This window comes from Corticium candelabrum, chromosome 18, assembly GCF_963422355.1.
Source record: "Corticium candelabrum chromosome 18, ooCorCand1.1, whole genome shotgun sequence".
NCBI lineage: Eukaryota > Metazoa > Porifera > Homoscleromorpha > Homosclerophorida > Plakinidae > Corticium > Corticium candelabrum.
Genome location: NC_085102.1, coordinates 1,154,535 through 1,167,194, shown reverse-complemented (window position 1 = coordinate 1,167,194; position 12,660 = coordinate 1,154,535). Strand labels below are relative to the sequence as shown.

Below are 12,660 nucleotides of genomic sequence, written 5' to 3'. Positions count from 1 at the left end.
ACTAGCCTCGGAATCCGACAACAATTTCGTGGCCATGTGTGATGTGAATAGAATCATTTGAAAACATACATAATAGAGATAATCATACAAAGATTAAGTAAGCAAGATACGAATGCACATGATAGCCCAGTTCACTACTTGCAAATCCAACTACCTAGTAGCCACCAAAATCAGAAAAGTAATGCACTACACTGCATAAAATCATACTGTACAGTACATCTATCTCTTACGGCTGTCAAATAACAATCAAATCTACCTTTCAATGTGCTAGTATCATCATTTCATAGAACATAAAAGAGTATGGTTAGTGAAATGCTCATGTCCTCTCATCACTGTCCGACACTAGAGGAGTTCGTTCGGTCATGTCAGTATTGACTGTTAGTATCCTACACAAAGCAAACCCCTCTAGTTTCTTTCATATTCAACAGGTAGTATGTATACTAACTCGTTAAATGCGTGCCAACTGGTGATAACCTTCAGACCATATAAAATCGGATCAGGGTTTTTATTCCAGTGAAGAAGACAAACTGTGATGAATGACAAAACCAGGGTAAAGCATCCACAAACCATCCAAATACAGTCAATTGAACCCTGCGTAAACAAACACTGTAAACACAAGAAACAGCATTTCACAAATTACCAGTACTGATATTGATATCAACTACATGGACAGTAATCACTGCTAAAGTAATGCAACTTGCCATCACAAGAGAACATCAAGATTTGTTTTCATTACTGATTTCACAACCAATCATCAAGCAACTATTATGATGAGACTGAGATGTGACATTCCTGCATCAAGCAGTTGTTGTGATTGTGGTAAAGATCTGGACATCCAAGGATACCATCTAATCACTTGTAAGACTGGGGGTGGTCCAGTACACACTCACAACTCAATCGTGTCAGCATGGTCTAACTAACTTTCTCAACTCAACTTGCCACACAAACTAGAGCCACAATACAGGTACGTCAACAGTGACCGGATATCCTCGTCTTTGACCCAGATTCAGGTGCAGAAATAGAATTAAATGTGTCTCTGGCTCATCCATGGTGTTTGGACTCAGTAAAGGCAGCCTCCAGAGAAGAAAGAGTAGCAGCAACAAAACGGAGAAGAAAGCAGCAAAATATAATTCTGAGCTGCTGCAAGAAGGGCCCTGCCCATTGGTCATTCCTCTTGTTTTCAAACATTTTGGCCGTTAGGGCAAACAAGCAGTTAGATATTCAAACAAGCTGGCAACGAGTGCAAGGGATGAAGAACGAAGACGAAATGAGACCGACTTCAAGACCAAGCGGCGTTCAATTATTTCAGTGACTCTACAGCATTGCAATGCAAAAGTCGTCACAGACAAACTCATTAGCATAGCGAGATTAGAATGTCAAAATGTAGTTTGCATAGTATAATTTTGTATGCCCAAGACCGTAATGATCTTCTTGTGTTAGGTTGCTCATGATGTAAACAATTGATTTAAATGGAAAAGATATGTATTGAGACAGACAGACAGACAGACAGACGAACACACACACACACACACACACACACACACACACACACACACACACAACATACACACACACACACACACACACACACACACACACACACACACACAAACAAACAAACAGATAGACAAACAGATGGGCAGGTAGACGGACAACAGACAGACAGACACAGCACAGCACAGCACAGCACAGCACAGCACAGCACAGCAAAAACAGCACCCTCACTACACCAGCAACAACCAAATAGTCTTACATTTCCCAAAACCGGTCTCCAACTAACAAAAAATGGACCCAACAGTAACAATGCCGCAATACCAATCAACGGAGACGTCAGAAATGAGCCCCTGTAACACAACAGCTGTAGAACCAGGAAGCACTGACCTACGCCTAACCTTACCATATCCAGAGAAGTGATGATACACCCATTCCAATTAATGCCAAAACAACCAGCCAAATTGAGACTTCAACATTTGGAGGCAACTCAAATTTCTCCACGTCCATTACATAAAATATTAAAAGAAGAGGCCAACAAAACAAAGAACACCACAACCCAGTAAAACCTTAAAAAGCAAAACAAAATAGAATTTACAGTTGCAGTTCAAGAAACAATTTAGTCTCACAAAAAGTATGACTGTGTGGATAACCAAACATCCAAACTACAGTAGAACCTTGCTAATCCAAACCCTCAAAAATCCAAATAACCTCCAGCCTCTGCCTCGCATAAACAGATCATAACAGAAATTCCAAAGCATCTTGATCCAGATTGTTGCCATCAAAAGATGTCAACTGATAAATAATGATTCTTAATGATTTGCCCACATCTTTGTCGTATTCTCTGAGAGCAGTATGGAAAAGGTCAGAGCACTATTTGCGACATCAAGAAGGCCCAGTACGTATTTTTATAATCCATACAAATTCACTAATGTACTGTAAACATGACTTGGCACAGGGCTGTTTGGATTAACAAGGTTCTACAGAAGTAACACGTTTGTATTTGAGAATAAAATAATTAAGTTGAGCATGCAGAACCTAGGAGGTAGAGTTGAGACAACTGCTCAAATATCCAAATATTTTTTGCCTCTTCAAAATATGACATGCAATATTCAAACCTTCTTAGTGCTTTGCAATGTGTCGGAGTAAGTATCAACGATGGCATCTTTCCAAAGTGTGTTTGGTGACAAGCAAATTGACAGCGAACTTGCTGACTGGTTATGTACCGTATGTTGCATCTAAGCATCTGAACCCACTGACTAGGACAATCAATCGCAAGCTTCTGGTGAGCAAACGATTCCTGGAAAGCCAGACCCGCCAGCAAGTTAGATGTATGAGATGACAAACAGTGGAGTGCACGTTGTGTAAAAGACATTAGCAGTTCATGGTGGCACCACCAATATAGTTAGTCACCTTTCCCGTCCACATTCTTTGCAGTGAGCTGCACATAGATGTGAAGAAGGCACACCACAACAATCAAGCCTGAAGTATAGCGTCTTTGCTACCAGTAGCTGATTTCTCAGTAGATTGACATTTTATCATGTAACTTTACATGTTGTTAAACTTGAAAGTTGAAACAGCTTTAATTAATTAAATGTGTTGACCTCTGCAAAGTAGTGGCAAAGGTGACATCTATATTGACGTCACCAAAATATTCAATATTCGAATATTTAAATGTTTACTTCATACATTCGTCTCAACCCTACTAGGAAGTGTACGTGATATAGATATATATATAAGTTATACACTCTAATTTTAGGTTGCAACTTTGCCAATAGAAGCTCAAACTGCTAATTACCCTGTTCATTATATCCCATTAACGAACAATTCTAACGAAGGGTTTACAGTCCCAGCTATTTTGACACTCCTCTTTGCAAGCAAATTAACACAAATTTCAAGCTATAAGTAGTAATCGTATAACGTTGTTTGCCTGGGCAAATTAGTTAAAGGAGAACTCTCACCAAAATCAACACTCTCTCAGATGAAAGCTGTCACTTCATGATACAGTCCTTTGCAACTGTTTAATGCAGACGTTTACCGTAATAAAAAATAAAAATTACCTGTGTGAGCATGTTTAGTACCCGCATGTGGCATGAGAGTAACACTGACTGCTGGTTAGATAGGAAGACCGATACCTGTGAACTATTCAAGGTAAGGATTGCAGGGTTGTCCCCAGGATTTTTGTAAGGCACGGCGGAAATTCTCATGACCACGCCCCCACATAATTTTTTAACGCTGCACATTTTAATCTAGAAGTCAATCAAACTTGCTTGACAGTCTTATTAGAGATAGTATATATAGACCTGTCTATATACCCAGTGTTCTACTGATGTGTACCAAACCTAAAACTTATTTTGTTCTCATTTGTTGCAACGCTTTTGGACAATTTCTACCGGGAATCAAATGCCATAACCTGTTAAAAGAAAAGAAAACACCTTTTAAAGTTTACAACAGTACGCTTTTTTACCGCTACACTTGTCAAAGCTGTCAAAGCAGCATTCGATAGACATGACTGTACTAACTAACGATCCTGGATGCAACGTGTCACCATCCCTGACACTGATGCTAAGGGCTTGCCTTACAATTAGGGCTGCGTAAATTGCTCCGTTCTTTTCCAGTTCGTCGGCACAGTTTCTTCGAAGATCACTAACCGTTGGCACTTGCAAACATTTTTCGGTTGCAGCCAATGCCACTTTCAAGGCATGAAAGAGGCAGGCAGTTGCCATCGCCACTGACACGAACGGGAATTAACTCTGATGAAGCATCATGGGGAAGTAGAGTGGCAGCTACGTTGTCTTTCAGTAATGGAGCACTCATTTTCACCAAACTAATCTAGCGTGTGCACATTCTCACAATGACTTACCACAATCATTGTGCTAAAAAGAGGAGGGGTTTTAGGTCAAGGATTAGTATGACTCACACATTGCAGTATATCACAACTTGGAATACGCGTCAAACTTAAAAGTCCGTTAAAGCCTGTGAGAAATTTTCAGAGCTCAAGCAATAGATATTTGATTCGCACAATCAGTCGAGAACACGTGATTGGGAGGGGCAACATATTTACAGACCGCTACCTACTCCGCTACAATGACACGCCTTAGATTGGCCTAGATGCTCCCAACAAAATAGCAACAAGAATCAAGCTTGTTGTGCTAGTCATTGTTATCATTTTTTCGGTCTCTATGGAGAATCTTGTCGCAGTTCTGACAAGTCTTACACATTTATTTCTATTGTTAACCTGTTTATTGCTAGTTCTCTAAAGCCGTCTAATATTCTGCAGTAGCTACACCCCAAATCAAAAACGTTTAGTGATGCTAGAGGGGAAACTGCAGTTGCTATCGACGCAATTGTGGGCGGTGCATGACACTGTTGCTTTTTGGGTACTTGTATTGCAATCAAGTTCATGCCATATGGCAGTCATCCCCCTAATTGGTCTTACCATCACACCAAACATCCCAGGCCCTCCAGGCAAAGAACTAAAATAATATGCAAAGAACTAGTTGCTTGCCTCAAACAACTTTGCAAATTTTTAGAATTCAAAGTTCGTTGTCTTCATAGCTACACAAGAGAACAGTAGACTCAAAGAACAACTGTTACAGAGACAGCTAATTAAATTAGTGTATGGTGATTCTAAAAGAATGCAATTAAACATTTAGCTTATCTGTTTATGTCAAAACGAGGGGTCTAGGATGGCGCTTTACACATCACAATGCAGAACTTGTCAGTTTTGGGGTTAAGTAATCATAACTACATTACATGTACCCCATCTCTATTTATCAGTTGTCTCCACCTGGTTTCGGTATATACTTGTACGTGCTCAGAATCCCAAGATCTACAAATTTCCCCACACCACGCAAAATGTGTGAACGAACTCTAGAGTAGCCACTGCCTACTCAGTAAAGCACGACGGGCCTGTACCAAGCGGGAGCCAAGGCACAGCGGAGCGCCATGCCTTTTTATGCTGGGGACAACCCTGGATTGTGAGACATATGGCGGGAAGTTGTGATTTATTGACAAAATCTGGGGCCCCAAACTCATCACCGTGTCAATACAACCGTGGAGCCTCTAAAGTAGACCCTTCTTAGATTAGTTCATAGATCATGTCTCGTTGCATTTGGGTACGTTAGGAGCACTTGGTATGGTTAAATTAAAGTAGTTACTTCCAAACAAGGACAGAGAGTAACATTTTGTGTTACATACAAGGAATCGTCTGAATAACTCGTTGCCCATTCTCTGCTTCTGTGGGGGGCTGGACTGTAAGCTTCCTGCAGGAAGATACTAAGTCTTATATCTTTCTTTCAACAAGTTTTAGTATTTGGTGAAAGTTCCCCTTAAGATAGATAACACAAGTTTCCATGTGGTTGATTTGCGTGTTTATAAGGCAAATTAACACAAATTGCTTCACAAAGTAAAACAAAGGCGGTTTCAATCAGCAAGAAATCGCATCGTCCCAAGAGAACTCTGGAAGATGGAAATACTTAACTGTCAACTTCAATTGATTCAGGGTGCACTCACGACTTGTCGTGCAAAATTTGTGGCACTAAACCAGCAATAAAAGCATCGTTGCTAATACAATCGGGTTCATGGACCTCAAAAGGAGCCCATTAAATTATCAAGCCTTAGAACCAAAGCATGGGTTTGCATTATAGTGTGGAATGCAGTCTTCATGCATGGTTTTATGGCGATTGGCCCGGCAGTTTGTCGTGATTGATGTTACAGACAGACAGATCAGCCTTTATACCATATAATCAGTTATTTCTGCAGTCTTAAATTACTGTGATTTGAGGATCTCAACAGTTTTAATTATTGCCTGAAATTTCTACACTTCGACCAGGAATACAGTTTTTGGCACACACACATGCACATGTGTCTGCACAGTGACTGCCTGGGACCCCGAGGACAGGTCTAAATATCTGCGAATTGTATTTGTGTGCTCCCGTGATTTCCTCGCAGAATTTGCAGAAACATCATGATCACAGAAATACCCAGTTATACGGTGTATAGATATAGATATAGATAGATATTATAGCAGACAAAAAGATAAATAACACCAATTACCTTACACAAAGTTGTTTCAAAAACATTTTCTCGGAATAAAGAAAGAAAATTCCTCACACTCATAATGTCTCAATAGTTAATACTCTAATACTTAAAGTTGTACTATAAAAGGTTGAATCCATTGTGTACGTGCCTTTGAGTTAAACTTTAAAACTCTGTTACTGTCAAAAGCCAAAGCAGAGACTCACCTAAAAACATTGTAATATCTATTCTTGATAAACTATGAGAAAACTTCTTTAGAGTCACAATGAAGAAAGATGACCTGCAACAGAAAGTAACACTAACACAGTCAATATTACCTGTCCTTGCGCTTACAAAACTGATGAAACTGTAGTAAGGACAGCCCAAGGTACAATAGTTGACGCTGGAGGAGCAACTGCCAATGTAGCACCAGTAGAGGAACTTTTAATAGACCAACCAATGACAATACCACTAGCAACACTATAAAAAACAAAAAATTCACTACGTACATATACATCAATGAAATGAACTAAACAAAATAGCCATAACAGAAAGTTATTTCAATGTATTAAACAGTTCATTCAGCTGCCAGTGGACTTTAGACTTATAGTTAATTTTCTATTGCTTTCGACCACTCAATTAGTACAACCTGCATAGCACAGCGAAGCAGGGTTGTAATGTTTTCAGGTGTGTGTGTGTGTGTGTGTTGCCTCTTGGACACAAGCATGAGCGTGCTGAGGTAGTTGCTTAACAGGACAGGATAAGTGTCTGTCTGCTTGTCTGTCTGTCTGCACCGGCGTAGCGTCGAGGAGCTGGGGATGCTATAGCCCCAAACATTTTGGGCGTGTCACTTCGCTTCAAGCGAAACTATCATTTTTAGTTACTAAACAGTGACAGTCCTCTTAATCTCAGAGTAGTATGTTGACGATCGACGATAACGCTAACTATATCTCTGTGACAATACACATCATAATTTCAGTATGATAAAACCAGTCTCAAGAAGTCGTGGACACTAAAGTAGAATGGAATTTCCTGCGGCTCTGCTACCTAATGATTTGCTTGCACTCCACGGTACTTTCTCCACAGGTTTATTCTATTTATTAAATAAAAAAATTATAGCTAGACCTATATTGCTCGCTAGATTACGAAATGCTAAATTGGTCAACGTTGTTTGCACTGAATTGGTCTTCTAGATTCTATTGTCATCGAGATGCCATTTAATTTTGACGATCGCAGCGAGCCATGAAAACCTTTTTGACACAGACGTTAACAGTGTTTCCACTCCTTTATACACACACTGACGGCACTCAGTCCCACAGTTTATTTATGACCTGAAATTGATACTAATTTACTTAGATGTCTACAAACTGCGAGGTAGAAAGTAGAAAATGGGCATAGTTTTGTGTGAGAAATGGGCGTGGTTTGCAGCCTAATTTAACAGCCCCCCAAACTTGAGGACCATGCTTCGCCGGTGCTGTCTGTACACATGATTATCTCTTAAACAGCTTAACATATCCATGTAAAATTTTCAAAATATGAGTATCTTGCCAAACTCTTGGACGAGTTAAAAATGGGTACCCAGAGATAAGGTCAACTCAAGCTAAGTGGTGCCCGAGGATCCAACTCAGAATAATGCACCTTAGGGGTGACACATGCATGGTGTAATCCACTGTATGTGCCTTCTAGTTAACTTAAGCTAAACCTTTTTGTTTTGTCTGCTTACAAGAAATGAGTATGTCAGTTTGTTGGCTATCACTGTTCTTTCACTTAATTAAAAGCGCCTGCTCACAAATTCACGCATATGTGCAGACACACCCACGCAAACTTGAAATTGTGCCTTTGTCCACACATTTACCATTTACCAGTTTGAGATAGCTTGCTGTTGTACAACGAGATTTCTCGATCGTTTTTCTTGTTGCACATAACCCGAAAACGAGTCTGGAACTTCAAGCCTAGTATACTATCATGTACGATAAATGAACGATCCGTGTTGTCTGTGGCATCCGGCATCTCTCCATGGCTACTTTCACGCTCCAAGTTTTGGATGCCATCACGTTAGTAGTACGACAATGCTATAGTTTCCATTAATTTCCGGGTTATGTGCAACAAGAAAATGATCGATAAGGCACGTTGTCGTTCAACAGCAAGCTATTTCAAGATGGTAAATGGTAAATGCGTGGATAAGGAACCTAACAGACTTGTCGTTAGCTTCTCAAAAATGTCAAGTACGAGGAGCAAAAATTGCCGTGGTGGACAAGAATGCGATTCGCCTTTCTCTTTGCACTAGGAACAAAGACTGTATGTCATAGAATGTGGTGCACCCTAAGATGTCACTTGCTCTGCTTTGTTATGACACAACTTGAAATCGTGGCACGTTTCCAAGTTTGTGTGCGTGTGTGTGTGTGTGTGTGTGTGTGTGTGTGTGTGTGTGTGTGTGTGTGTGTGTGTGTGCAAGTGCCCAATGAATCGTGAGCAGGCACCTTTAAATTTGAAAATACAGTCAACCCTCGATATAACGACACCACGATATAACAAAATCGTGATATAATGATGTACGAAACATAGGACAAAAGTGCATGCATACAAAACCTGGTACTCGCCTCTTAATATAACAACACTCGATATAATGACAATGACATACAAAAGACAGTACATAGAAGTATAAGAGTATAAAAATGTCCCCAATTTACCAACATCTAGGTCAGAAAGCTTATATGCAACTTTGCCACATGGTGCACACATGTGAAGCGACAGCTGCTGCTGCACTTCATCTGCATATATGGATGCAGGTGAACCTGCCTGGTGATAACCCTAAAGCATTTCTTAGCTAAAAATAGAAGTTTACAGTGCATTAGCATGTACAGTACAGTGCATGTCATCCTAAGATGAAACCACTGGTTATCATGTTAGCACCCATGCAGATTCAATTAGTGAGTGACCTCAAGCTATAATGACATCAAAATTGACTGTTCTGAGCAAATCATTAGATTGAGGGTTGACTGGATATGTTTTAAAGAGTGTTTGTAAGCACTGCATTTTAACATTCGCACACAAATACATATAGAAGAATACAGATCATACAGTATAATAACAAAAGCTGTACTGAGCCTCTCTTCACTTACAGGACACAGACAACCAGAAATTTGGTGACAGTGATGTAGTCATTGCTGTTTGCAGGAAACACTGCTGTCAAGATTAATACAAACACTCCTATAAAAGCAACGAACCTGGAGATACATGCGACAAGCATCAGAAGGCATGACTTCAAACATACCAGATAAACTTGCAAACACTTGTAATGTCCACATGAAAGTTCTTGCAGAAGCGAGAGCAAGTAACAAATGTGCAGGTATCCACTATATATTGACACAAAATTAACAATCACAAGTAGCAAATTTAACCAGCAATAAACATTATCCAATCAGTCAGGAGAGTATAAGCCCACTCAAGGCACTTGACCAAACAAACCAAATATACAGTAACAGCAAAATGTAAGAAGTGATATCCATCTGTTTCAGTACAAGCTGCTACAAGCTTGGCCTATAAGTGTGTAAAGGCCACAAGAAAAAATTAATTGTATGACAGGAGTGCACACACCAATTCTCAGCCACACTCTGACTTTTTAATATTTGTTTTTATTCTGACTGTGCATGCATTTGTAGTTTCTTCTACGGTAGTGAAAGAAAGTAGTATTTCTGCCAAATCTACTGAGGTAAAGCAGTGAAAGAATTAGCAAGTCACAGTCATTCTAATAAGTCTGGCACCAGTACAAAAATCTATATACAGGTACATAATATGTATACACATATGTAAATTATCGAGGCATCCGGACTGCATCTGGGTACTGTACTAGCAGAATGAAGCTATTCCAAATGGCCAAAGTGTTGCTGCGGAGGCACTCACTGTTCAGTTCTTCTGTCAGTCTAAATAACTGATTGCAACATTCTGACTTTTGGTTCACTGGTAGCCCATTTGTCTGCTACTGAATATTAATATTAATAACTGCACAAAATGCGTGAACACTGATTTCTTAGCCAAAGATGCTGTCAAACAACTCATTTTCTTATGTCACAAGTACTGTCTGTAATTGTTTTGCACATCACTAAGAAGACAAGAGTGTAGAAACTGATGATGTTAGTACAAGATTAATTTGTTTGCCAAAATCAAAATCTAGCGCCTAAATACCAATTAAGATCGATTCAACAAACTCTATGCCTGGACACATTGCAGAATGTCCAGAATATCAGTAGACATCTTGCATGTCAAGAATTTAGATTTAATTTAAAAATTCAGACAATTCTTCAAACGACACCATAAGCTTAGGAAAAAACAGGTAATTAGCAGCTGTTAATACTGCCAGCCTGTAAACTAATTATTAGACATTGCATACCAGAATTAGATTTAATTAATTTAAAAATCAGACAATAAATTATTCAAACAACACCATATTTAGAGAAGTCAGATGAAACTAATTAATTCAGCGCGTAAAGTAATTAAATACGTTCAGCATGTAAGCTAATTAATTAATTAAAGAAGCTAAGAATTAATGATATACCTAACTCTAAATCAGGTAGCAATCTAAACCAATTTGAGTCATACTTACTACAAAACTGAGCAAGAACGACAGCAACATAACTTGCTTGACCGTCAGCTTTTTCTGCTTCCACAGTCGCCCGACAACGGAGTGCGTCGCACCGAACGAACGTCTCGAGTCCTCCGCATCATCAGCCTCTTCATCTGGCAAAAACCTCACCTCCTTCAGCGAACTAAACCGAACCCGAGTCTGCTGAGCTGCACAACACGGAGGAACACCCCCATATGGTAAGCAAAACAAAACAACGAGCATGTAAACTCGATGATTGAGAAATCTAACTGTAACATTCAGTGGATCCGCTCCTTTCACTTTCGGAACTAGACGATCTCCCCTTCATCGGTTCAAACCGAGGGTCACTCTGGATGAACAAATAGGCGTCATGCGGTTTCCGTTTCAGAGTTAGGCTAGACGGTGAAACAAACCATTTGATACAACGGTGGCGGACCCTTCAAGTGTCCAAAATCGTCGGAATTTTTGTCCGACGACTCCAACGACGAACCGCAATCGCTTTCTCGACGAATGTCATCACTTCCGGTCACAGCGTCGTCGCCACTGCCCGTCTCCGTCGAAGCTTCGGCCTGTGTACAATACGTACAGTCGCAGATAACGTATTTCGATACCAAACGCGTGTACTTCTGCCTTTGCTTGATGCGGCGTTTTCGAGGGGTGACGAGCGAAGGGCATTCTTCGCCAAGAGCGGCAGCAGCAGAATCCCATAAGGTAGACGGTCAGACATGAGAAACAACAGTATACCACGAACACCGGCTTGCTGTACCCAAACGTTAACACAATCCACTGAATGAAACAGAAGGTTAGAGTACACCCAAAGAGATGACGCTCATGTGGTACACTAAAGGCAGCACTAACACTTGTGTAGAGTGACAGACAGCCCCATATGAAGTCGGCGGTGAGGAGAAGGCACATGCCAGTCAGAAAACGCATTCCAGAGACTCTCCGCGCCATCACTGAGAGGTAGACTTCCCTTAGCGCATGGGCAAAAATATCGTTTGGAAATCCAAGGCTACGCGTTTGTGCTGCGGTTGTCGGGTCTCGCATAGCCAGACCTAGGTCCAGTAGTACGCGGCTGTAGCAACCGTCCCGTCGTTCTAGGCTTACGTAGTCTGACCATTTTCTGGTCTTCACTTCCTTTGCTATATCCGTAATATGTTTCCACTCTTCTATTTGGTCGAAGGATCGAGATTGCATCATTCTGTTTTTCTCAGGCATTCTCCTCGCTGTCCGGAAGTAAACGAGAGAACACTGGCTACTCAAGACTCTACTATATAAATCGCTGATATGAATCACGCGAGGAGGAGGAGGAGGAGGAGTATACTAGCGTGTAGACTCGTGACCAGTCTCTCCCCGCCTTCGTCATTCCCCGGATTGTCAATCCGCGAAGGCGGGGAGAGAATGGTCACGAGTCCAACCAGCGTGTGTTCGTGCATGTCAGTTGCCTGCTTCCGTGTATGTCCGTTGCTTGCTTGTGTGCGTGCGTGCATGCATGTGTGTAAGTATAGTTTCCACACTGTATCGCAGTTTGTGTTTTAGGAGTGAGT

At 40.7% G+C, this 12,660-nt stretch overlaps 1 protein-coding gene across 3 annotated transcripts; it reads right to left on the bottom strand.

Moving 5' to 3' along the window:
* Nucleotides 1–39: 39 nt before the first annotated feature.
* LOC134193636 (solute carrier family 35 member F5-like) lies at nt 40–12,087 on the bottom strand. 3 transcript variants are annotated; one of them, XM_062662477.1, is made up of 13 exons: nt 11,972–12,087; nt 11,738–11,899; nt 11,527–11,682; nt 11,384–11,462; nt 11,114–11,301; nt 9,785–9,866; nt 9,633–9,720; nt 6,865–6,990; nt 6,738–6,811; nt 1,898–2,060; nt 1,754–1,844; nt 446–591; nt 40–386 (listed from the first exon to the last, which is right to left on the bottom strand). In XM_062662477.1, the coding sequence occupies exons 1-13, from the start codon at nt 12,065–12,067 to the stop codon at nt 317–319; spliced, it is 1,521 nt and encodes a 506-aa protein (XP_062518461.1). In that variant the 5' UTR covers nt 12,068–12,087; the 3' UTR covers nt 40–316. The 3 variants fall into 3 exon arrangements, with proteins under 3 accessions (XP_062518461.1, XP_062518459.1, XP_062518460.1); XM_062662475.1 differs by having other exon boundaries at nt 11,738–12,087; XM_062662476.1 differs by having other exon boundaries at nt 11,744–12,087.
* Between the last annotated feature and the right edge of the window lie 573 nt (nt 12,088–12,660).